The 27,543-nt window shown below is 40.9% G+C and overlaps 1 protein-coding gene across 8 annotated transcripts in view; it reads right to left on the reverse strand.

Annotated features, from left to right (window-relative positions):
* Positions 1–27,543, reverse strand: part of LOC132819067 (guanine nucleotide-binding protein G(I)/G(S)/G(O) subunit gamma-12) — a 136,424-nt gene that overhangs the window by 5,932 nt on the left and 102,949 nt on the right. For 4 of the 8 annotated variants that reach the window (XM_060830397.1, XM_060830399.1, XM_060830394.1 and 1 more), the window contains 2 exons: positions 8,758–8,812; positions 8,552–8,656 (listed from right to left, as the gene is read on the reverse strand). In XM_060830397.1, the coding sequence (XP_060686380.1) occupies positions 8,552–8,632 (81 nt within the window). In that variant the 5' untranslated portion in view covers positions 8,633–8,656; positions 8,758–8,812. The remainder of the gene's footprint in view (positions 1–8,551; positions 8,657–8,757; positions 8,813–27,543) is intronic. The other 4 variants (XM_060830398.1, XM_060830400.1, XM_060830393.1 and 1 more) reach the window with 1 other exon arrangement.

Raw genomic sequence — 27,543 nt, forward strand, 5'->3', positions numbered from 1 at the left:
ATGTTTAACTTTGTACACCCCAGTCCAACACCGGCATTGCTGAAACATTTAGTGTTGGTTTGCTTTAAATTGTAATAAATTATAGGAGGCAAAATCTAACTTGTTAGGATCATTTCCTGAGGTTTCACACACGAAATGCAATTTGCATACACAAACTTCTGCAAACTGTTGCAAGTTTATTAAGGCTTGTACAAGCTAGGTGACCCCTCTGACACTCTTTGTAGGCGTGCAAAGTCAAGTCAGAAGAGAGACCCCGAACAAAGAAAACACATCCCCTTTATACAGGTCAGTTGGTAATGCTCACAGATACTCTGGCCACTGCCCCCTCCATAACCCCAGATACAATGGTAGGATGAGATCATCTTCTGAGATAATGCAAATGTTAATACCCTAATCCTGGGGAATCATTATGCAGATGATTTCCTGACTCTGATTCTCCAAGACAATGTAGGTGTGATATGTCCTAGCTTCAGGGTGGCCAAATGAGTTCTGGGTCAGCTACTTTCCCAGACAATGTAGGTGTGATAGGCTTCAGCATTGAGGATGATCACACAAGCGAACCTGATTGGCTAGTGGATAGCTATGAAACTATTTCTTATGGAGGGGCTAAATGATAGTTTAATTAGATAATAGTAGAGGAGTAGTTGCAAAGGACTGTCTAAATGGAGTGGGAGCCATCGGTATTCCTGTATGAATGTCATTCTCACCCACTTGCAGAATGTTCAGTGTAGTTTACCCTTTAATGTTACATTAATATCCAGAGAGATACTCCAATTTAATCTCTTCACGTTACAATCTGAGCTTTATGGGACTCATTTTAAATGCTGTTTACTACATGACCTGACTGGTATGAACACTCATCCTTCTTCACTCAGCCTGTTCCTGTGTGCATTGCTGTCTGAGGTCTGCACCAGTAGGCTCTCACCCACCATGCTCCTGACTGCCCACTGGAGCTGTTGCCTCCTCCAGCCTTGACAGGTTGCAAAACCTGCACCTGAACTGGCTGCCAATACCCCAAGAACCCACCCGTACCTCCTGGCTGGCTGGGGACCCCATTTACCATTCTGGGCATTTCCGGCTCAGTAGTCCCCATCCTCTCCTGAGATGGCAGTTGGAGCTATAGTACTGCTATCGCCCACTGCTGGCAGATCAATGGAGAGCTGCCAATCTCTATCCAGCTAACATCATAAATTGGTGATCTTTGGTTCTAGAAACTTCCACCAATTGAGTTTTTTCCTCTACCTATTCTGTCCAGACATCTTACAAAGAACACTGCCATCAAATCTACTCCACTCATCTCAGCCCCAAGACAACATTAAAAAGTGTTCCTCCAAGATGTTCTGCTATTTCCTCAATCATCTTGTCTCCATCATAATCTCTCACTTAGAGAATGCATTAATTTTAAAATTCTCATCCTTATTTTCAACTCCTTCCAATCAAGGCCCCTCACTCTCTCTAACATTTTCCAGTCCTTCAATCCTCCAACATTCCTGCACTATTCTAATTCTGGTCTCTTGAGACCCCCATTCTTACTCACTCCACTGTTGATCAATATTAAGCACTGGACTGATTAGTGACAAGTAAAAAAAGGAGAAATTGCTGGAAAGGCTCAACAGGTCTGGCAGCATCTGTGGAGTAAATCAGAGTTAACATTTCAGGTTCATTGACCCTGCCCCAATTCTGAGTTCAGCAATTTCCATTTTCATTCTAACTGTCAAGAAAGAATTTAACCACCTTCCCTTGGATATTCAAAGCGAATTATGACTGAATCCCCTAACATGAACATTCTGGATGGTATCACTGACAATAAATCTAACTGGACAAAAAACACAGGGGCTACATCAGCAGATCCAAGATTGGGAATTCACATGGATCAAATCAGAAAACTTAGGCTAAGAGGAGAGTCCTCTTCCCAGGTTTCCAGGTAACTTGTCCCCTCTCAGATGCATCAGTTTCTGAAGCACAAATTCCAGCTTATTAACGTTGATCTTTAGCTCTTTGAGCTATATAGACATACATGCCTTAGATCATATTGGTGACTATTAGCTTTCACATTCTGCAGCTGCAACGTGCCCTACCACATCATTTTAAACAAACAATTTTATTAATCAAATGCCTCTATAGTCTTGCTTGCGCTTAAATTCTTATTACTTCTATCAATGTTTTATTCACCATGATTGAAATTTCCTATTTTAATTAACAAGGAAATACTAACCAGTCAGTCAATCTCCTACCTATTTCCTTGTAATATCAAGCTTAGTGATTTTTCTTTCTGAACATAGGATCTGGCTGGTTCCTTGCCAGCTCTTTAGACCGCTATTCTGGACTTAGCTTTTTCTGTTGCTCACAGACTCTAGACTACACATCCATCCATATCGTTCCCACATTAACCAAAGGAAATGTTGGCATTTAATACCACTGTGGTGTAAAACTCAGCTTGGTCAATCCATTCACTGCACAAAATAATTAATCCACAGGATCAGGGAAAGAGCAGCAATTTTTGACCTTCTCTTGTCACTTCAAGGGGGTAACAGCAGAATCTTTCCTTCAATCACTGTGATGCACGTGACCCACAATGCACAAGTGTTTCAGGGTTTTAATCTGGTGACAATGAAGGACCAGCCACATCTGAGCAAGTCTGAAAGTTGAAATTTGCAGGGGAATTTGCAGGGGATGGTGCTCCATGCACCCACTGCTCTTGTCTTGAGAAGTGGAATTTGTGGGGTTTGGAGGTTCTGCTAAAGAATCCTTAGGCACCCTGGGGATAGTGTCGAGAGTGTTGTGCTGGAAAAGCACGGTCCATCAGGCAGCATCCGAGGAGCGGGAGAATCAACATTTTGAGCATAAGCTCTTCATCAGGAATGAAGCTTGTGGGCCAAAGGGGCTGAAAGAGAAATGGGGTGGGGGGTTGTTGTTAAGATTGCTGTGACTGCGATAGGTAGATGAAAGTGGGGTGAAGGTGATAGATCAGAGGGGATGGTAGAGCTGATAGATGGGAAGGAAGATGGACAGGTAGAACAGGTCAAGAGGGCAGTGCCAAGTTGGAAAGTTAGATCTGACAGAAGGTGTGAGAGGGAGAAATGAGGAAACTGGTGAAATCCACATTGACCCCATGTGTTGGAGGGTTCCAAGGTGGAAGATGAGGCATTCTTCCTCCAGGCATCAAGTGGTAAGGGTTCAGTGATGGAGGAGGCCCATTACCTGGGTAAGCGGATGAGTTACCAATTAAGCAGATTGCTTTGTTCCAGACAATGATGAGCACCTCAAGCATTGCAGCTGCACCTTGGCAGGTAAATGACAGATGTCGAGCTAGCGGTTCAGCTTTGGAGTCAAATCAGATCCAAATCTGCAAACAATCTGAGACAATTACCAATGTACATAAGGAAGGTGACCCATGTCTGTGGGTGATGTTTGCAATAAATGCACATAATTCAGGTTAAGCAAACCAAGAAAAGAGTTTGCAGATTCTTCGGTGCCCAAATTCTCAGCTAAATTGTATTGAGACCAGTGGGTCCTATTTTCTCTCATATTTACATCATCATATTGGCAGCATTAAAGCAGAAATCTCACGTTAGTTATACTGAGAATGTGTATAGGGTATGTGCAGTCCCCTGGGTGGGTTTGATGGAGGTTCAAGTCCTCCACGCTATGATGGGACATGAATTCTCTATGTTTAAGCGGGGTTCAATCCCCCGTGAGAAGTGAGAAAGAAGTTAAAGTTCTCTAGTGCCGAAATTTGAGGCCCTGTGAGTCTTTGTTCTGGGGGAAGCATTGCGGCACCATGTGGTCCACTGCGGGAGCTTTCTCTTGTTATAAGTATAATTTCAGTGAGAAGATGGGGAAAAAAGAGAAACACAAATTAAAGTTGTACTAACCCTTGGATTGAAAAAGGCAACTTTCAATGTAAATTGTGCTTGATTTTTAAGAATTTTGGTTTGTTAAAATCCTGGTTCAGAAAATCCTTTTAAGTAGCTGTTTTGTCTTGTTTGAATTAGGGTCTCAATTCAATGTGTTTTTATATTGAAATTGTACAACATTATGTCCTTTTTAAAATGATCAAACTTGTAACCTTAAAACAAATTGATTCAGTGCCTTGAGCCCCTGATTTGTTCGAAATTCTACAATGCCTGTTTAAAAAAATTGTTGGGTCAGTGGTCATGCTTTAGCCAGATGAGAATGTTGTTAATATCTTTGCTGTTGGTATGTTTTTAATACACAGAGTGTTCACAAAAAGAAGAGCGCATTTTGAGTTTGACATTTGGTTAAGATTTTAGAGAATATTAGAACTTGAGGCTGAGCAGTTTAAATTCTTTCAATTATTGTTGAGACTTCATTGCCCCCCTTCATATTGCAAATTCAGAGAATGTTGATCTCTACCAAAACTGCTACTGTAACTCCGAATGTTTTATTTGGGAAGTTTCATCTGGAAAACATATTTTAAAATATTCAGCATTTGTTTCCCACAAATACTTGAGATTTAAATCTGAACTGAAACTGCCTCTTCAATTGCTAAAGTACAGGAAACATTTTGTTGTTTTCTTGCTGTTCCAGACTTTTGAAATACTTTTCCTGACAGCTTTCACATTAGGAGAGAGTGAGGTCTGCAGATGCTGGAGATCAGAGCTGAAAATGTGTTGCTGAAAAAGCGCAGCAGGTCAGGCAGAATCCAGGGAACAGGAGATTCGACGTTTCGGGCATAAGCCCTTCTTCAGGAATGAGGAAAGCGTGCCCAGCCAGCTAAAAGGTAGGGAGGAGGGACTTGGGGGAGGGGCGATGGAGATGGGATAGGTGGGAGGTGGTCAAGGTGAGGGTGATAGGCCAGAGTGGGGTGGGGGCGGAGAGGTCAGGAAGAAGATTGCAGGTTAGGAAGGCGGTGCTGAGTTTGAGGGATTTGACTGAGACAAGGTGGGGGGAGGGGAAATGAGGAAACTGGAGGAATTTGAGTTCATCCCTTGTGGTTGGAGGGATCCTAGGCAGAAGATGAGGCGCTCTTCCTCCAATCGTTGTGTTGATATGGTCTGGCGATGGAGGAGTCCAAGGACCTGCATGTCCTTGGTGGAGTGGGAGGGAGAGTTAAAGTGTTGAGCTCTGGCGATGGAGGAGTCCAAGGACTCTGGCGATGGAGGAGCCGTGACTCCTTCGTCAGGTCCACACCCCCTACCAACCCAACTCCACTCCCGGCACCTTCCCCTGCAACCGCAAGAAATGTAAAACTTGCGCCCACACCTCCTCCCTTACTTCTCTCCAAGGCCCCAAGGGATCCTTCCATATCCGCCACAAATTCACCTGCACCTCCACACACATCATCTATTGCATCTGCTGCACCCAATGTGGCCGCCTCTATATTGGGGAGACGGGCCGCCTACTTGTGGAACGTTTCAGAGAACGCCTCTGGGACACCCGGACCAACCAATCCAACCACCCCGTGGCTCAACACTTTATCTCCCCCTCCCACTCCACCAAGGACATGCAGGTCCTTGGATTCCTCCATCGCCAGACCATAACAACACGACGGTTGGAGGAAGAGCGCCTCATCTTCCGCCTAGGAACCGTCCAACTACAAGGGATGAACTCAGATTTCTCCAGTTTCCTCATTTCCCCTCCCCCCACCTTGTCTCAGTCAAATCCTTTGAACTCAGCACCGCCTTCCTAACCTGCAATCTTCTTCCTGACCTCTCCGCCCCCACCCCACTCCGGCCTATCACCCTCACCTTGACCTCCTTCCACCTATCACATCTCCATCGCCCCTCCCCCAAGTCCCTCTTCCCTACCTTTTATCTTAGCCTGCTGGGCACACTTTCCTCATTCTTGAAGAAGGGCTTATGCCCGAAATGTCGAATCTCCTGTTCCCTGGATGCTGCCTGATCTGCTGCGCTTTTTCAGCTTTCACATTAGCCAAATCTCAATTTATTAAAGGAAAAAAATTTTGAATAACCTGAATGAGGTATGAGGGTTTTAAGACTATTGCTTGTTGTTTATAAATGACTGAATTGTTTAGGCAGTACAATTTAAAAGTTTATGGATTGTATAAACTTGATAATGTCATAAATAGTGAACAGGGTAACAGACTTCAAAATGACTGAGGATGTTGAAATAGGAAGACACAATTTAGTGTCGTTAAATGTGTGACTGTCTTCATTCTGATGACCACCTTGGCAAGGAAGGAATGAGAGAGGAAATGCAAAGATACTTCCAACAGCTAACATCTTCTCTAGAGTTTTTCCATTCGCAGGTAAAGCAGGTCATCGGACCCACAGCCCACCCCTCCACAACATGATCCAATGGATTTATTCAGCTCCCCAGTCATGATATGAAAAATGAAGAAACTAACAACAGTGAAGGAGGTTGAAATGCTTTTTGTCAATGGCGTTCCTACGGACATTAAACCACATGAGCTTTACCCTGTCTTTTGATCATTTAAGGGATAGCAAGGTTCACTGATCAAGCTAATATCAAAACAGCAAGTTGGCTTTGTTACATTTAACAGCACAGCATGAGCAGAAGCAGCAAAGAATGCTGCATTCACCTAGCCAGATCTGCACTGCATGCTCGGATGCGCTGATGTCCTCCACCTGAAGCACCTCCAAATGGACAGAAGTCTTGTCAGCATTGTTAAGTATTTAACTGCCCTAACCCAAGAATTCAGATTTCTCCGTGGAGTGGTGTGCATTTTGTTTTCAGGTTGGACTCTACTGAAGGAGACTTTGGAGAACTGACTCGTTTCCACTCGACTTGGAGGGGATGGAGTAGTCACTAAGGAATGTGGATTTAATAACTTTACTGATGAATCTTTTTCCACATGGGAGGATTCTTCAAACTCTATTTACTGCAACAGACTAGTAATTTTTGTTGTTATAATAATTATATACTGTGAGTCAATAACTTGCTTAAATACTGACTGTCAGAGTCTTATGAAAACTGGTAGTGCCATCTAGGTGGTTGTCATGAAATAATAAAAGAGGGGCTGAGAATGTGTACAGGTATAAGCAGGTAGGGAAAGAGTTAAGTTTTGAGTTTTGTGAAACAAGAGCTTCAGCTGAGCATGACTCAGATCAGATAAGAACTCTCAGTTAACAATGGGGTGCTGAAGGCAAGGGTAATGGGTTAACAAGATGGAAAAGCATTCATTATGCAGAGCCATTTAACAATATTGGAAGCATTCAGTAAGTAAGGTCAGTTTAACAAGGTGAAAAGTATTCATGATGTGAAGACAGTTAAGGCTCAGAACATTCATTGTGTAACAGCAGATGGCTTAATCTTTACTATTGACACTCGCTGATCGTAAAGGTCACCCAATTAATATGGGTTGCCTTATCTGGATGTTCCTCCCTGTAAAATCACTCTTTAATTCATCAAGAATCTGCTGTTCCAGAGAAGACTGAGAACTCATATCCTTGTGCACACGAGCGATCGTTCTCTCTCCCTCCAGGGCCCAGAATAAAGATGAAGGAAGTAAAACAATACTGTGAGTGTTTTATTTCGACTGAGGCAGGAACAGCATGACGAGACAATTAGAGAAGGGGACAGAGAGGGTAGAGCTATGGATCAGGGTGATGCTGTGTTTTAATTAGCAGACATAGAAACTAGTCCAAAAGCAATGGAACTCACATAAAATGATCTTACAGAGGGCCATTATATACACTGGGATTTCCTTGCTTAAACTAAGCATGAGGCCACACATATCATACTCACCAGCAAAAGAAGAAATTCCAGGCATGTAATTTTAATTTTTGTATACATAGAATTTAACAAGGTTTTGGTGTTATGTTCAGAATCTGTACAATGAATGTTTGAAAGCTAATTATTGCCACGACAGTAGCATACTTTCCCTGATACAGTAATGACTTTAACAGCACTGTAAAACAAATGTCCCCACTCAAGTGATACCTCAGGCTGATTTGTACTATTTTCAATAGTCACTCTAAAGCTGCAACTGATATAAAAAAAATGCACTTACTAAACAATGCCTCCTGCATGACTACCTGAATAGAACAAAGCAGACCACAAACACTAGAACAAACCAGATTTGATTCACATTATGTTGAGTGAGCTTGTCCTGTCCAGTGCAGCATCTAATTTCAATGCCTACTGGTTCTATGGGGAGCAAATTAGCTAGAATAAGACAACTTGCTATTACATGTACTCTAATCTCACATGTGAGGAGTGGCCAGTTGGAGGTGGATAGCAGTGGAACCATGTTGCAGTTATGTGCCAAAATCTTAAAAGGAGCAAAAAGCATAAAACTTGGCAAAACAAAAAGGGAATTTGAAAAAGTTGTGCTGTGTGCACTGGTTCTATCAGCTTAGTACAACTAAAGTACCAAATCAATGAAAAATTAACCTTGTTACTTAGCAAAACTTAAATGTGAAAATTTACAGTTAATATGTAAACAAGGTTCTGAGTTGTGGTCAAACATCTTACTGACTTACCACTATAATGTAACTTTTCAGTACTATTAGGTTAACTTATTTGAAGCATGAAAAGGTGCACTTAAGTTCATATGTAACAGCATAACAAAACTCCATTCTATTATGGAATTCAAATTCCTTACCTTTATCCTGTCAATACTGGCTTCTACTTTAAGCTGTCGAACTGCCCTCTTTGCTTGTGCTATGCTATTTGTACTAGCCATTTTCGATGTTTTGCAAGTTAAAGCCTAGAACAAAAAAAGACATATTATAATGTAAGACAGTGAAAGAGCATTGTAATTTATTTTAAAATATATATTTTATAGCGTATTATGCTTGTAAAACACACCTAAACTTGGTTCTGAGAAGCCAGTGATGTTTTCAGAGATACTGAAGTGCAAATTCTGCAAAAGATGAATAATTTCAACATCAATAAATATGGAGGATCAAAATCCACCAACTTTGCCATTTACAGAAACAGCTGTTCAGACCGCTAGCTTGCACAAACTCCTTTCTAATTGCTTCATTCCATTTCAATTTTAGTTTTTCCATTTCCATGAAGTTACCTGATCAGATTTCTGGAAAAGGAGGATAATATTTTCAGCTCTATTCCAGTAAGCGCTTGTCATTGTAATCAATGATAATTTGATACCTCTGCTTATTTATACAATGCTGAATGCCATGAATTAGGATCACTGGATTCTCCTACTTGTGTGAAATGGGAAATTATAGAATCAATTTCATTTTTGATTTAAGAACTCACTCTTGACCTTGGTTTCTTATCTGTGGCATATTATGAAGAGTGAAAAGACAGGTTTTCTTTTGCATAAAGTCTTCGATAACATCATGATATTCCGAAGGACTTTACAGCAATTAAACATTTTTAATGCAAGATAGCAGAAAACATTGAAAAAGTCAAACAAAATCAATGGAGAAAGCAGAATTAATGCTTCAGGTTAATGAACTTGCAACAACATTATATTTCAGCAAGTTGTTGAAAATGATTCAAAACATAATAACAGCAAGCACATTTTTTAACCAATCCAAAGGTTGGGTTCTTTCTCCAGGGATGCTGTCTAACCTGTTTAGTATTTTTGTTTTTTATATTTCAGATCCAGCACCAGCAGTAGTCTGCTCAAGTGCTCTTCATCTGTAGTCACAATAGCAATATAAGGAACATGGCTCCAAGTTTGCTCATAGTGCACCCACATTCAGCAATGCCAGTGGCTGAATTTTTTTTTGGTTACGTTACATTGACAAATAAATATTGGTTAACACCAACGATAACTCCCACTGTAGTATTTTGATGAGGAGCATATAATCTTTTTCTTGAACCTGTGACAGGGCCTCAGTTTACTGTTTCATCTAGATAGAACCTACAACGATACAGCGCTGCACTGGGTGTCAGCTGGGACTTTTCTACTCAAACCCCTGGAATTAAAACTTTCTGACTCGGAAGCGATTGTGACTAACAGTTGTCAAAAATGCAGCCAAGACACAAGACAAATTGAAACAGTGATTAGATAAGACTACATTGTAGATCACAGAAGGAGAGCAAAACTGAGGGACCATCCATTGGTCATCAGCAAATAGGCCCGACCCTTTCCTAAAGCAGACAGTTTTCATACACAGAGATAGACAATGCAACCTCCGTACATGAATGCAACTTTCCATGTGCTTGGCCGATATGCCAAATGAATATTTTCCTTCTATAACCTTTGTGAAAAACAATCAAAGGTGTGAAGTTAGAAGTGCTTTACTTGCATTTGTAAAACAGATTTTTATAATTAACAAAACAATACATTGTGCATTCGCTTTCAACAATGCAACAAATTAGCAGTAATGCATACAAACTAGCTTGTTGGGTCAGAATTCTGATCAAAGCTCTCAAATTAATGTCAGATTAGTTCAAAAGTCTTTCTCCCAGGGTGGAAATGTCAAATACTAGGGCACACGGGTTTAAGGCAACAGGATAAAAGTTCAAAGTAGATATGTGAAAATTTTTTTTTAATCTCAGTGATAGATGCCTGGAATGCACTGCCAGGGGAGGTGGTAGAAGCAGATGTGATAGCAAAATTTAAGAGGCATTTAGAAAAAAAGAACAGGCAGAAAATTGAGGGACTTGGACCATGGGCAGGCAGATGGGATAAGTTTAGAATGGCATCATGGCCAGCACAGACATGGAAGGCTGAAGGGCCTATTTCTGTACTTCTGGCTGTACTTCTATATTCCTGGAAATACTTCTTCCCCCCAAAACACAATACCAAATGTTACACACAAACATTGAAGCAATAAATTGTGCAAACTACATAAGTATGGAAACTTAATAAAACTTCCTCTAAAAATGTGCTTCTTCTTACTACTTCTTGATTTTCAACTTGAAATATAATCCACGATGTTTTCAAAAGTTACATCCAAATTGACTCTCATGGTCTCTCAGGCTCATTTATAGAGACATGTTTCGGCAGAAAGTTTTGACAAAGTGTCCTTTCAATGTTGCAGAATAAAGAGACAAACACTGCTCCGGTGCTAATGAATTAGACAAATGCTTCAAGCTACCAAAAAAATGTAACTTTTAGCAATCAACTCCGGTAAAATAATCTTTACAGACTGAAACGACACATCATGGAACAAAGTTTTGTCTGTACTTAACTGTCAAAATGAAGGTAATTTCTGTGTGGTGAAACTACTAACAGTTAATCAGAAAGCACAGAAGTAAAATCTACTTTCATCTCAAATCTGCATTTCCCAGCTTAGAATCCCTAATGTGTTTACACTGGCTTCTCTGCACAACTCTCAACAGTTTAGTGCAGGAAGTTGCCCGAAGCCTTTTCAACAGTTCCTTCTTTCCCTTTCCGCCTCCCGATCAGCTCTTAGATTTTCCAACAGAAAAAAAAGTTCATCCTACAATATTTTAAATATGGTCATATGCATCCTTCTGTCAGGATTGTTTGAGGAGTTATATTTACCATAGTGTGGAGGCCAGAGACCTTTTCAAATGGCATTCGAGTGCTTGATGGCTATCAGTGTCATCAGATTCTGCTTTCAATAAGCAAAATAGTCTATCTCCTCCCACTGCATACCAAAAAGAAATTTGGGGGTTAGGACAAACCTCTGTGCAGGTGGAATTGGTGTCACAATGAGGACTGGCTGATAGTGCTTTGGATTTTCAGTCTGTTTAATTGGAAGGACTTGTGAACCTCTCCTCAGAAATAAAGCTTTGGAGGCATCTCAACCTGACCTGGATCCTTTTGAAATGGCATCCAATTTTCTAACCGTTTCTCTCCCAATGCATCATCTATTCCATGATATTTTCCTACCAAGGTTTACTAATATTCTTTCACTGTTCCTCTAAGATAGCAAGACAATAATTTGAAAGCTTATCGAGGTAGTGTTCCCCATCACAATAATGTCAGCTTCCAAAGCATAGACATCTCCTTTGGTAATGTACAATGAGCTTTAGTGTGCAAACCAAGACAATGAATACTGGGAAGGTTTTAAAACAGATGATCATAAAGCAGAAGTTGCTCTCCATCCTCACATTTACTTGTGAAATAAATAGATTTTAATACTATTTATGGTCCCCAGCCAAGCATCTTAAAACCAATATGTATATGAAAAATAAACGTGTCTGGGTTTGTTTTCCATCTTATTGTAATTCTAACATGTTGATTCCACAGATTTCCAGACAGCAGCACTTGACAGATTAAACAGTCTCAAGTTGGAGCTGAGGTGCAAAGAGTACAGCACTGTACTGTGACTGGAACATTGTTTCATTGCATAATTTAATTTGCATTCAAGTGCTCACACTGTAAGAAGTTCCACACTGGCTGCCTGAAGTGTGTTTTGGATACACCAACAATGCCCAGCAAGTATTCTGCATGGTCATTTGAAATTGTCATAATTCATACAAGACCACAAAGTGCGATTAAGTGGATAAGATTAATGTTTTAGAAGTACAAATATTTTTCTCTTCCACAACACAAAGAGAGGCATTCCACTCTGCAGGTCAGAGAGGCTGGGATTTGATTGCTACATTAATAATTGGGACATGATAATTGCATGACAACGGGACATTCATCTGGCCCTTTTCTAAGGCAAGTGAAGTAGATACCCGAAATGGTTACACATCCAAATAAAATATGGGAAGCAATTACATTTTTGCGAGCTTTTTTAAAGATCCATTTAATTATTTGATCCTCGCTCCCTTTGTGAAAACAAAACATATCACTATCCTTTTGAATAAGTGGCAGAAATTGAGTCATTCACCCCTCAAACTTGTTTCATCAATCAACAAGATGATGCTTGTTTTCAGTTCCACATTCACATCCACCCTGGTAACCGCTGATGTCCCTGCCTAACAAGAAACTCTCCATCCTCACCTTCGAAATATTAAAAGGTCCTGCTTCCATTGCGATGGAAGGACAGAGTTTAAAAAGTTGCATAACCTTTAGAAAAGTTTCCTCTCATCCCATATGAAAAGGAGAGTGATCAGCAAATCTTAAATAGCACAGTCCAATTCTGAACTGACCTGCAGGAAGAAACAGCTCTTTCACATATACCTTGTCATGACCATTCAGGATGTTATTTATTTCAATCTAGTCATCCCCTTACTCTAAAATCAAATGCAAACAAATCTTGTCTGCTCCAACTTTTCTGCATCAGGTAACACACTCATTCCAGGTATCAATCTAGTGAACCTCCTCTGAACTGTCTCCAATAGATTTATCTCTTTCCTTACATAAGGACACAAACTGTGAAGATTTGAGATGTGGTTTCACCAATTGCCCTGTATAAAAGTAAGGATGCTATGCTTCTGTTCTGCTCAATGGGCATGGGACTGGGAAAAGCATATTGAGATGGATAGAAAGCTGGTTGGCACAGAGGAAAGAAAAAGAGTAAGAATTAATGAGTCCTTTTCAAATTGGCAGGCAGTAACTAGTGGGGTGCCACAGGGATGGGTGCTGGAACTCCAGTTATTCACAATATGTATTAATGATTTGGATGAGGGAACAAAACCTAACATCTCAAAGTTTGAAGATGATACAAAGTTGAGTGGGAGTATGAACTATGATGGGGCTGCTGAGATCCTTCAGCATGATCTGGATAGGTTGGGTGAGAGGGCAATTCAGTGGCAGATGCAGTATAATTTGGATAAATGTGAGGTTGTTGAAGCAAAAGCAAGGCGGCAGATTCCTACTTAAATTTCCGAGATGTCTTTGATGCAGGGGAGAGTGGCTAGGGTTTCTGGATGTGTTTTGTCTGCTTGTTTGGGATTGTTTTTAAGAAATCGGTGGACTGTATTCATTAGGCACCCATTCTTTTTGAATACATTGTATAGTTGATTCCCTCTGCGCTACAGTGTATGTTGGCTTGTTGAAATAATATTCTGATGCAGCTTCGTTTGTGGATGTTGGGATGATTGCTTCTGTAGGTGTTGTTTTCCTGTAGACACTGATTTGAAATAGGGTGACAAAACGTTTGGAAATGAACCTTCCAGCTCAGCGAGCAACCTACATCCAGAACCTCAACCTGAGCTACAAATCTTCTCAAAGCTCACACAACAGGCTGGTTAGCAAGGTTGAATCACATAGGATCCAGGGGGAGCTAGCCAAACAGATACAAAATTAGCTTGAAGGTAGGAGATGAGAGTGGTGGAGGAAGGTTGTTTTTTTTTGGAATGGAGACCTATGACCAGCGGTGTACCACAACGATCAGTGCTGGGTCCACTGCTTTTCATTATTTTATACAAATGATTTGGATGTGAATATAGGAGGTATGGTTGCTGGGTTTGCAGATGACACGACAACAGGTAGTGCAATGGACAGTGAAGGTTATCTCAGAGTATAACAGGGCCTTGATCAGATGGGCCAAATAGACCGAGTAGCAGCAGATGGAATTTAATTTAGATAAACGTGATGTGCTGCATTTTGCTCAGGCAAACCAGGCCAGGGCCGTTACAATTAATGGGGGAGTGCTATTGAATAAAGACACCTAGGGGTCCAGATGCATTGTTCCTTGAAGGCTGAGTTACAGGTAGACAGGTTGGTGAAGACAGTGTTCAGCATGCTTGCCTTCACAGATCATAACATTGAGTATGGGAATTGAATGTACAGAACATTGGTGTGGCCACTTTTGGAATATTCTGTACAATTCTGGTTGCACTTGTTTAGGAAGGATGTTGTTAAACTCAGGGTGGTGCAGAAAACATTTACCAGGATGTTGCCAGGATTGCAGGGGTTGAGTTATAGAGAGAAGCTGAACAGGCTCGGGCTTTTTTCCCCTGGAGCTAAGATTCAATAAAATATATCTGAATTAACATATACTTTTGCTATGAGGAGCTATATAAACAGGACTGTAATTTATACAGACATAAAACAAAGTTGTCCTGGTATTTTGTTAACAGGAGCATAATAGTGACCTTGGGGTAAGAGGGTAGGCATTAACTAAAAAGTACATAACATTTGTCTTTTGCATATAGCTCCACATAGCAAAAGCATATGTTAATTCAGATATATTTTATTGAATCTTAGCTGATCACACATTTGGAGAATATCTTTATTAGACAGGTATCAGGAAAATAACGGACTTTTGAATTGAGGAGGAAATAAACTGTCTACAAAAGCTGTGCCCTCAACCACTTGCATTAGCCAAGGCAATAGACAGTGTCATTAATGAAGCATATTTTCTTTCCTTCAATGATTTACAGTTATATAGTGGAAAGCATCTGAAAACTCAAACATAAGAACAACAAATAAAAATCAAATGATTAATATTTAGAGTGCTGACAATTTTTCTCAACATTAGCCAATTGTATGAGCGTCTGATGGGAACTGGCAAGAACAATCTGCGCCAAGTTTCCCAGGATTTGATGGACAACACTCAAAAAGCATATGTTACCAGCATACATATTGAAACTGAAATTATATTTATGGATAATATGAGAGAGGAAGCATGTGGATGAGAATATAAGGGAAAATTGTAGATTTTGGAGTGTGCAAGGAAGTTACCATAAAAGATGGCAAGCTACTTTGGGACAAAGAAAGAGTTTGTTAAAGGACAATACAAGGAGATGGAGAATGAAATAAAACTAACCGATAGTATTTATGTGACTGAAGGCCAGATTAACAGTCACGTTCTTTAATGTTAAATTGTTCGCTTCTTAAGAATTAGGATTTATTGTCACATGCACTCGAGTACAGGAGTACAGTGAAAAGTGTACGTCACACATGGCATCATCTTGGTACCTAATTACAAATATTAAGTATAAAATAGATCAGTTACAAAAATAAAAAGAAAAAGGCTAAAATTTCTATATTACAGTTCTAGATTAGGAAAAAAAAATTAAAAGTTAAGAGATAGACATTACGATCCTTCTGTAGCCTGCAGTTGGTCCATGCTCGGGGCTTTGCACTCCTGGTCCCATTCTCCCCCATAGTGGGCCAACCCTAACAGGGCTCACAAGCTGCTGACCACTATCTGTGACAGACTGACTGCAACGGACCGCAACCCGCTGATCAACTTGTTTTGGGCCTCCAGCCCGCTAGCTGCTCCGCTTCATTCTGGGTCTGCTGACTGCTCAACAGGTTGCTCTGCTGCACTCCAAGCTTACCAATGCCCACTGCCCCGTTCCATTTCAGCCTGACTGCGCCAGCCTGCCAGCCGCTGGCTGTCCCACTCCACTCCAGCCTGCCAATCTGCCCATTCCGGGCCCCCAGCAGCTGCAACACTGATGCCATTACTACTACTCTTTTCACAAAGTAATTTAAAAAAAACAGGAAAAAAGCTAAACTAAATTAAAAACTGAAGAAGAGGGAATAAAAAAAGAAGTGTACAGAAAGGGCTGAACCGAGACACTCCCTATTTGGCCCTGCCATCTTGGAAGCAAAGTTCAGTGAAAACTGGCTCCCGCCCTTGTGCCTATTGCAACAATTTATCTACTTGAACTTTGAAGTCATAAATGTGTGTGTATGTCAACTTGAAAAACTAGTTAAAAAATTGACTAGTTTTAGGAAAGCACAGTGATATTCAATTCCCTGAAGCAGCATCTGCCAGAACCAGTCTTTCATCTGCAAATTATAATACTGGCCTCAATTCACTCACTGCTCAAGTGAAATATAAAGAGTGGTACAACACCATATGAATAAGGAACTGACTTGTTTAAATGAATGGTGTATTTTTATCCCCTTAAACAAAATACTTGCACATACTTTAACTTTCTTTGGTATCACTGATCAAATGCCAAAGCTGTGGCAAAGTTAAAAATCACACAACACCTGGTTATAGTCCAACAGGTTTAATTGGAAGCACAATTATGAATGTATGCAATTTTTGATCACCTTGTACATGGCAGATACTCATGTGACTCAGCCGACATTGTCTATCTTATACGTTGCAGGCAAGGATGCCCGGAGGCATGGTACATTGGGGAAACTGAGCAAAGGCTACGACAACGGATGAATGGGCACCGCACAACAATCAACAGACAAGAGGGTTCCCGCCCAGTTGGGGAACACTTCAGCGGTCCAGGACATTCAGCCTTGGACCTTCGGGTGACCATCCTCCAAGGTGGACTTTGGGACAGGCAGCAGAGGAAAGTGGCCGAGCAGAGGCTGATAGCCAAGTTTGGTACCCATAGGGAGGGCCTCAACCGATGCCTTGGGTTCATGTCACGTTACAGGTGATCACCATTGCGCTACACACACACACACACACACACACACACACACACACACACACACACACACACACACACACAGACACCCACAAACACCCTTATAGACACACACTCCCAGACACACATGCACCCCCTCACAGACTTAAGACACTCTGCACTCACTACACACACACACACACACTTTCTCACACCCCCCACCCCAGACAGACAAAGACCCACATGCACACATATATTTTGTGGGGTGAATTTGTACTTGCAGAGTTACATTACACTTTGCTCAAAAACTGCATACGTTCATGTAGAGCTCGGAGCTCAAAAACTGCATAAATTTATGTAAAACTCTGTTATCTCACTTTTTAGATTAGAATCAATCTAAACATCAGGTCATAGACAGAGAACACAGGGGGCTAACACCTTCAACATATTCTCTAGCTATCACCATTGTTAACAGCTAACCCGAGAATGCAACGTTTTTTAAAAAAAGGGTTTTGTGATTTACACATGAAAGAAGTGAAATTATCACTGTATTCTAACAGATGAAAGGCTTAATAGACGATCAATTTTTCAATGTATAATTTCGGTTACATCACACTACAAATTTTTGTTATAAATTCTGTGTTACGATCGAGCCCTCCACAATCACCTGATGAAGGAACATCGCTCCGAAAGCTAGCGTGCTTCCAATTAAACCTGTTGGACTATAACCTGGTGTTGTGTGATTTTTAACTTTGTACACCCCAGTCCAACACCAGCATCTCCAAATCAAAGCTGTGGCAGTAGGGTGGAGGAATTTTTGTGGAAATTTTACATGTATGATCTGAATAATTGGCAATATGCCTTTCAGTATTCTTGAGAGCATATAATGTGTGTTGTTCATACAAACGATCAGGCCATTTATCATATTACATATTAAGAATTTCCACAGCACTTATTGCAGAATTTTGACTATACCAGTGATCATTTCTAACACTTTAATGATTGGCATGGCTAACACAAAATTTAGCATAGCCCCACAATATCAGAAGTTCCTCAAGAGTGTCCTGGGTTCAAGCATCTTCAATTGTTTCAAAAACCTTCCCTCCATCACTAAGGTCAGAAGTCAGGACATTTCTTGCGGATCTCACAGATGTTCTGCACCATGCGCAACTTCAGATACTGAAGCAGCAAGACCTGGACAACATTCAACTGATGAAGTGCCAGTTAATTACCATCTCCAATGAGAGAACATAACAATTTCCCCTTGATGTTCAATGACAAAACAATTGTTGAATTCCCTACTGTTGATCCAACTTACATTCCTGTTACTACTGGTGAAGTCAGATGCTAGACTGACTTTGGTTTTAACAAAGTGTTCTCCCACTGAGACATAAATGCACAATGTTACAAATTTTGTTTTACAAAATAACAAGTTGACTGAACAAAAGAAATGAAGATACAATAAACAACTTAAATTCAAAGAATTTTAAGTAATAGTAGAAGTACAATCCCACTGTACAGAAAACACTCATTTATGAACTGAAGAGTTTAAAAAAAAATACAGCTTTTGTATAATACCCAAAATACATTCCTGGTAGAGTACCCAAAAATGCAGCATGCATAATATTCAAAAATAATAGCATCCAAACCAGAATCACTATCTCTAATACCTTGAAAGTTTTAACCATGATTTTAATTCCTAGACTGGAAATGCTGAGTGTTTGCCAGATTATGTTAAATATACACACACATCTATCTAGGTATCAAGTAACATCTTCAGGGTTTAAATCCAACACCCTTGGCCATTACTCCAAAATAGTCTATTTCAACCGTATGTTTTTCTCTTTTCACATGCACTAGTTTACAATAGTACCTTGATCCAAGTACTTTACAGGGCTCAAAACTCAAAGTAAAGCCCAAAAAAAAACTCTCTCTTAGCTACGAGTGTAAGTGGAGGAGGTGGTTCTAGGGGAAGTCAATATAGTTTCAAAAATAAGTAACAGGACAGAGAGTAAATAAAAAGTCAGGAATCTTACTTCGGGTACTGCAGATAATGGCAAAACTACAAGGAGAATTTTGATTAAACCATAAGAGTAAAATAAATAAGTAAATACATCAGTGCTGAAGGACAGGTTACAGTACATGACCCAAATATATATAAGTACAGAATGGTAGGAATAAATGTGATTTTGTGCCTGCAGCTCATTAAATTGAAGATGATACAATAGTCATTACAGAGACATGTCCACAGGATGGTTGAGACTGGTAATCAAATATACCAGGTTAAGGTACATAGGTTAGATATAGAAAATGGCAAAGGGGTGAAACAAAATCACTACAATGGTGGAGGAGGATTCAGTCAGGACAAAACATTTAGTAGAGATTGTGAGTGTGGAACTGAGGAAAAGTAAAGGATCTAAAACTGTAACAGATGTTGTGCACAGACCCCATGGTAGCAGTGCTGAAGTAGTAGATTACATAAATGCAAAAAGTGGGTGTGTAGCAAAATCTGAGTACAGTAGTATCAATTGGAGATTTTAAGTTTAACATAGATTGGGAAAGGCAGACAAGAACCTGGCAGAAAGGTAGTGAATTTCTGGTGTGTGCTTGGGATAGTTTCTTACAGCAATATGTCCTGTATGCAACAAGGGGGACAAGCATTTTTGGATTTCGTAATGAATAAATGCCAAACCTTCAGGAGTATTGATACGCAGAGAGATCTAGCTGTGCAGGTCCAAAGATCATTGAAGGTGACAGTGCAGGTAGATAAGGTTGTACAAAAGGCTTATGGCATGTTTTCATACATTAAAAGGGGCATTAAGTATAAAGACAGACAAATGATGCTGCAACTTTATAACACTTCAGTTAGGCCACATTTGGAATATTGCATACAGTTCTGGTCACCGCACTACCAGAAGGATGTGAATGCTTTGGAGAGGATACAGAAAAAGTTCACCAGGATGTTGCCTGGTACGGGGGATCTTAGCCTTGAAGAAAGGTTGGATAAACAGGGTTTGTTTTCACTGGAACGCAGGAGGTTGAGGGGCAACCCGATAGAAGTTGATGAGATTGTAAATGGCATGAATAGAGTAGAAAGTACAAAGCTTTTTCCTCAGGGTGGAAGGATCAATTACCAAGATACACAGGTTCAAGGTGCAATGGGGAAGTTTAAAAACAGATGTAGAAGGCAAGTTTTCACATAAAGTGGTGAGTACCTAGGACACATTGCCAGAGGTGCGGTGCAAGCAGACACAATAGCAACATTCAAGAAGCACCTGGACAAATACAGAAATTGGATAGGACCAGAGGAATATGGATCCTGTAAGTGAAGACAATTTTAGTATGCAAGAGCAAAATGCGTTGGCACCTGCTTGGAGGGCTGAAGGCCCTGTTCCTGCACTGTACAATTCTTTGTTTTGAAATCAGTAATCTGATTGTGCGGAAACATTTATCAAATAGTGATCATAATGTGATTGAGTTCAATATTGCATTTGAAAGCAAAAAGCATACGTCAGCTCACAGAAATTTAGATTTAGGTAAAGTGACTGACATGAGATGAGACAGAGATGGTCCACAGCAACATGGGAAAAATCTGCTAATAGATAAAACAACTGAAGAACAGTGGAGGAGGATGTATAAAGAAACATTTAACATAAAATAGAATCAGTTTATACCCAAGAGGGTAAAGCTCTACCGCACAGGGAAAAAAAACAGCCATGGATAATTAAAGAGGACATAAAATTATAAGAAAGGGCTTACAAAATTGCAAAACGCAGTGCAGATCTTGCCAAATGGGAAGGATTGAAAGACCAGCAAAGGACCAAAAACCAAATTATAAGAGCCACTACAAGGAATTACGAAAGAAAATTTGCAAGAGACATCAAAACCAATAAAAAGAAATTTTATCATTTCATTAAGGGAAAGCATATCATCACGAGCAATGTTGGTTCATCAAAGATTGAAAGCGGGGAAACTTAACTACAGTAGGGAGTTGGCAGGTATTGAATAATTTATTTGCCTCAGTATTCACAGTAGAAAAGGAGGATAATTTTTCAGGACTTCTAGCAAGTTAACAGTGGATCAGGACAGGGACTGTGTAAAATCAACTTAAGAAAGGTACCGATTATGGTGAAATTAAATGGAACCAAACAAGAGTGACAAATTCACATGACCCAACAGTTTACATCACAGGGTGGACTATAATCTTTCAGCGTTCCCTAGATACAGGAGTTGTTCCTCTGGATTGGAAAATTGCACATCTCACTCCATTCTAATTTTAACAATGGCAAAGCCAGGGAATTACAACCAGTTGGCCTAACATCTGTGGTGTGGAACATGCTGCAGTCTATAATTAAGGATGGGATAACTGAACACCTCCAAGATTTTCAGTCAATCAGGGAGAACCAGGTAGGTTATGCCTCATAAACCTCACTGAAGTTTGAAGCGATGGAGGTAGTGGGCAGGGAAATGTCTATGGTTGTTGGACTTGTAGGCGACATGTAATAAAATTCCACATGACAGACTCTTAGGTAATATAGAAGTCCAGGGAATTGGAGGTAAATCAGATCAAACTTTGTTTTCACAGGCACCTAATGAACAGGAACACTGGATAAACTGGCAAAAATTTTATATCAAAACTTAAACAATAGGCGTTTACTGTATTATCACGATCTCCATGATGTCCAAGTAATCAGTGGTCAGCTGAGGATATGAGTGAGAAAGCTGTCGATAAGTTTTACTTAAGTATCTTATGCTGTAAATAAAGTATAACAGTGATGTGCATTACATTTCTATTTAGTGTGTATTTTTACATAGATTATTTTGAATGGAATATTTGATCAGCCGATGCATTCCTTGTCCCATAGGTGCTGGTTAATTAAATGTTTGCTGTACTTACATGGTTGAGAAATTTGTGGAGTGGCTAGGCAACAGAAGTAGGAATAATTGGAAGGTACTCAAGTTAATAGGATATGACCAGTAGTGTCCCCACAAGGATCTGCGTTATGGTCTCAATTCTTCAAACTATTTATTAAAGACTTGGACAATGGCACAAAAAGTCACGTACCTAAATTTGCTATGACACAAAGTTAAGCAGAATTGTAGATACTGTAAAATTACAACAGGGTATTGATTGGCTACACAAATAGGCAAAACAGTGCCAGATGGAGTTCAATGTAAGAAAGTGAGAGGTTATCCATTTTGGACCAAAGAAAAAAAGTCTAGGACTGAAATTAAACACAAGGGAACATTGATTATCCAAACGAGATGGGAGGGCAGGTTAATCGATTATTTGGTTAACCGATTAGAACACAGAACAGAGAAAAATACAGCGCAATACAGGCCCTTTGGCCCTTGATGTTGCACCGATCCATGGCGACCTAACCTACACTAGCCCACTATCCTCCATATGCCTATCCAATGCCCATTTAAATGCCCATAAAGAGGGAGAGTCCACCACTGCTACTGGCAGGGCATTCCATGAACTCACGACTTGCTGAGTAAAGAATCTACCCCTCACATCTGTCCTATACCTACCACCCCTTAATTTAAAGCTATGCCCCCTCGTAATAGCTGACTCCATACGTGGAAAAAGGTTCTCATGGTCAACCCTATCTAAACCCCTAATCATCTTGTACATCTCTATCAAGTCATCCCTAAACCTTCTTTTCTCCAATGAAAACAGCCCCAAGTGCGTCAGCCTTTCCTCATATGATCTTCCTACCATACCAGGCAACATCCTGGTAAACCTCCTCTGCACCCGTTCCAGTGCCTCCACATCCTTCCTATAGTATGGCGACCAAAACTGCACACAATACTCTAGATGCGGCTGCACCAGAGTCTTATACAACTGCAACACGCCATATGCCTTCTTCACAGCACTATTTACCTGGGTGGCAGCTTTCAGAGATCTGTGTACATGGACACCAAGATCCCTCTGCTCATCCACACTACCAAGTATCTGACCATTAGCCCAGTACCACATCTTCTTGTTAGTCTTACCAAAGTGAATCACTTCACACTTACCTACATTGAACTCCATTTGCCACCTTAATGCCCAGCTCTGCAGCTTATCTATATCCCGCTATAACCTGCCACATCCTTCCTCACTATCAACAACTCCACCGACTTTCGTATCATCCGCAAACTTGCTCACCCAACCTTCTAGCCCCTCCTCCAGGTCATTTATAAAAATGACAAGCAGCAATGGTCACAAAACAGATCCTTGCGGAACACCGCTAGTAACTGCACTCCAAGTTGAACCTTTACCATCAACTACTATCCTCTGTCTTCTTCCAGCCAGACAATTCCTAATCCAAATCTCCAACGCACCCTCAATGCCATACCTCTATTTTTTGCAGTAGCCTACCATGGGGAACCTTATCAAACGCCTTACTAAAATCCATATACACATCTACTGCTTTACCCTCGTCCACCTCCTTAGTCACCTTCTCAAAGAATTCAATAAGGATTGAGGAGCGACCTGCCCATCACAAAACTATGCTGACTATCCTTGATCACATTATTCCTATCCAGATGTTCATAAATCCTATCCCTTACAATTCTCTCTAAGACTTTGCCCACAATAGAGGTAAGACTCACCAGCCAATAGTTACTAGGGTTATCCCTACTCCCCTTCTGAACAATGGAACCACATTTGCTATCTTCCAGTCTTCTGGCACTATTCCTGTAGACAACGAGGACATAAAAATCAAGGCCAATGGCTCTGCAATCTCCTCCCTTGCTTCCCAGAGAATCCCAGGATAAATGCCATCAGGCCAGGGGACTTATCAATTTTCACCCTTTCCAGAATTTCCAATACCTCTTCCCTACATACCTCAAAGCCATCCATTCTAATTAATTGTGACTCAATATTCACATCGGCAACAATGTCCTGTTCCTGAGTGAATACTGACAAAAAGTATTCATTCAGTGCCTCCCTAATCTCTTCAGCCTCCACACGCAACTTCCCACTACTATCCTTGACTGGTCCTATTCCTACCCTGGTCATTCTTTTATTCCTGACATACCTATAGAAAGCCTTTGGGTTTTCCCTAATCCTACCAACCAAGGACTTTTCATGTCCCCTCCTTGCTGCTCTTAGCTCTCTCTTTAGATCCTTCCTGGCTACCTTATAACTCTCAATTGCCCCAATTGAACCTTCATGCCTCATCTTTACGTAGGCCGCCCTCTTCCCTTTAACAAGGGATTCCAATTCCTTATTAAACCACGGCTTCCTCACACAACCCTTTCCTCCCTGCCTGACAGTTGCTCCTTGAACAAGCTCCACATACCGATTGCACCCTTCCCTTGAAGCCTACTTTTCCAAGCCACGCATCCTAAGTCATGCCTCACCGCATCATAATTTCCCTGCCCCCAGCTATAACTCTGCCCTGCAGTGCACACTTATCCCTCTCCATCACTAGAGTAAAAGTCACCAAATTGTGGTCACTGTCCCCAAAGTGCTCACCTATCTCCAATTCTAACACCTGGCCTGGTTCGTTACCCAGAACCAAATCCAGTATGGCCTCACCTCTTGTTGGCCTGTCTACAGATTGTGTCAGGAAACCCTCCTGCACACATTGGAAAAACTCCGACCCATCTAACGTACTCGAGCTATAGCTTTCCCAGTCAATATCTGGAAAGTTAAAGTCCCCCATAACAACCACCCTATTACTTTCACTCTTCTCCTGAATCATCCTCGCAATCCTGTTTTCTACGTCTCTAGGACTATTAGGAGGCCTGTAGAAAACTCCTAACAGGGTGACCTCACCTTTCCTATTTCTAACCTCAGCCCAAACTATCTCAGATGGCAAGTTTTCATCCACCGTCCTTTCCACCGCTGTAATACTATCTTTGACAAACAATGCCACACCTTCCCCTCTTTTACCCCCACCTCTGACCCTACTAAAACTTTTAAACCCTGGAACCTGCAACAGCCAATCCTGTCCCTGTTCTACCCATGTCTCCGTAACAGCCACAACATCGAAATCCCAGGTACCAACCCATGCTGCAAGTTCACCTACCTTATTTCGTATACTTCTCGCATTGAAGTATACACACTTCAAGCCACGTTCCTGTTTACTGACACCCTTCTTCAAGATTGATGCCATGTTCCTAACCTCCCTACACTCCAGGTCCTGCATCCTAAAACTACAGTCTAGGTTCCCATGCCCCTGCAGAGTTAGTTTAAACCCCCCCACCCCCAAAGAGCACTAGCAAACCTTCCCCCAAGGATACTGGCACCCCTTAGGTTCAGGTGTAGATCATCCTGTTTATAGAGGTCCCACCTTCCCCAGAAAGAACCCCAGTTATCCAGATTCCGGAATCCCTCCCTCCTGCACCATCCCTGTAGCCACGCATTTAACTGTTCTCTCTCCCTATTCCTCGACTCTCTATCATGTGGCACGGGTAACAAACCAGAGACAACAACTCTGTTGTTCTAACTCTGAGCTTCCAACCTAGCCTTTCATCTGGGCCTTGGAGTTTTAAAGGTCTGCTCCCCGTTCAGGAGACTGCAGCAGGACACAGTGCATGAGACTTCACGTCCCTCCCGCCCACCGCCCACCCCAAACCCCATCCAAACAACAGCTGATGCTAAATCAATTGTTAATTTTAAATGAGTTTTTTTTTGTTAAGCATAGATATTAAGGGATATAGGCCAAAGAGAGGTAAATGGAGTTCAGCCACAGATCAGACATGATTTCACTAAGTAGGTTTAAGGCTGACTCCTGTTCTTACATTCCCTTCCAGTTTAAATAAACCTAGCCAGATGTTCCAAACTGTAGCTAGTTGATCATTTTCAGTGCTAAAGCCCCCAAGAAAAACTCATTCAATTTAAAAATAAACCTATTTTCAAACAAAACCTTCTTGGCTACTGAAATATTTATTGCTTACAAAATACTGAAATGAATAATAATTAACATTAGACACAAAAAAACATGTTATTAACCCAAAACTTACAATAAGTGACATTAAACATATATAAATCTCAGTCTATGCCACATTATCAACAACTTCAAGGTTACCACTGACCAAAACCTTACCTGAACCAGCCATGAAATACTGTAGCTATGACAGCAAGTAGGAGGCTGGGAATTCCGTGGTAAGTAACACTTGTACAGGCTATTCTAGTACATTTCATCAGTGTGAATTAGCTTTAACACGATTGACAAATTGTGGACATTGTTTCAATAACGCAAACTTTCTACTGAGCAGGTATAGCTATTTGTTAATAGCGATCTTCAACAGCATGATTGCCTATAGTGGTTTTCCATAGCATGATCTTCTACAGTGCAAAGTTGAAGAGGAACACAACTGTCATGTTATCACAGAATGATCTGTAGTCTCCAAAACTTATACACCATCTACAAGGCAGAAGTTGGAGTTGTGATAAAATACTCTGCACTGCATTGATGAGTACAACCCCTACAACACTCAAGAACTTAACAATATCCAAGACAAAGCAAACTCCTTGACTGGTACCCTATTGCCCCCTCTACCACTCAATCCCTTCACAACTGATACATAATACATTGCAGAGATTCACGAAGACACTTTAGACAGCATCTTTTAAACCCAGGGCCTGTATCACCTGGAAGGTCAAAAACTGTAGCTATATGGGAACAAGAAACTTTCAAGTTCTCCTCCAAGCCACACACCATCTTGACTTGAAACTACATTGCTGCTCCTTTACTTGACTGCTCATGGATCTTGCAGCACGGAAACTGACCCCTTGATCCAACTCATCCATGCTGACCAAAGTTCCCAATCTGACTAGTCCCATATGCCAGCATTTGACCCACAACCCTCTAAACCCTTCCTATTCATTAACCATTTAGACACCTTTTAAAATGTAGTTGCACCTGCATCCACTACTTCTTCTGGCACGTCATTCGATTTAGGCACCATCCTGTGAGAAAAAATTCGCCCTTAGATCCTTTTGAAATCTCTTCCCCTCTGACTTAAATCTACACCCTTTGGTTTTAGGCTCCCTGCCCTAGGAAAAGACTTAGCTATCCTTCCTATCCATGCCTCTCATGATTTTATAGACTTCTATCAGATCACCCTTCATCCTCTGATGTTCCAGGGTAAAAAGCCTTGGCCTGATCAGCTTCTACCTATAACTGGCCCTCCAGTCCAGGGCCGCATACTTGTAAGACTTTTCTGTACTATCTCAAGTTTAACAACATGCTTTCTAGAGAAGGGTAACCAGAATGCAGTATAAATCAGTTCCGCTATAACATGCACTTCTTCAACGTAAAGTAGTTATAACATGATTGAAGAATTTAAACCATTATTTGCAGAGTGCAAACGTTCCCTATCTGCATTGACTATAATGCGATTCTGGTCCCGAAGGCTTTGTGAAGTTTTATCTCATTAACAAGGTCGTTAGGCATGCAGTTAACACAACTCTACACCCATTCAATGCGTGTCACTCAGATGCAATTTTGGGGAGGGGGTGTGTGGCCTAGCATGAGCAGG

The sequence above is a fragment of the Hemiscyllium ocellatum genome, chromosome 9, assembly GCF_020745735.1.
Source record: "Hemiscyllium ocellatum isolate sHemOce1 chromosome 9, sHemOce1.pat.X.cur, whole genome shotgun sequence".
In the NCBI taxonomy this organism is placed as follows: domain Eukaryota; kingdom Metazoa; phylum Chordata; class Chondrichthyes; order Orectolobiformes; family Hemiscylliidae; genus Hemiscyllium; species Hemiscyllium ocellatum.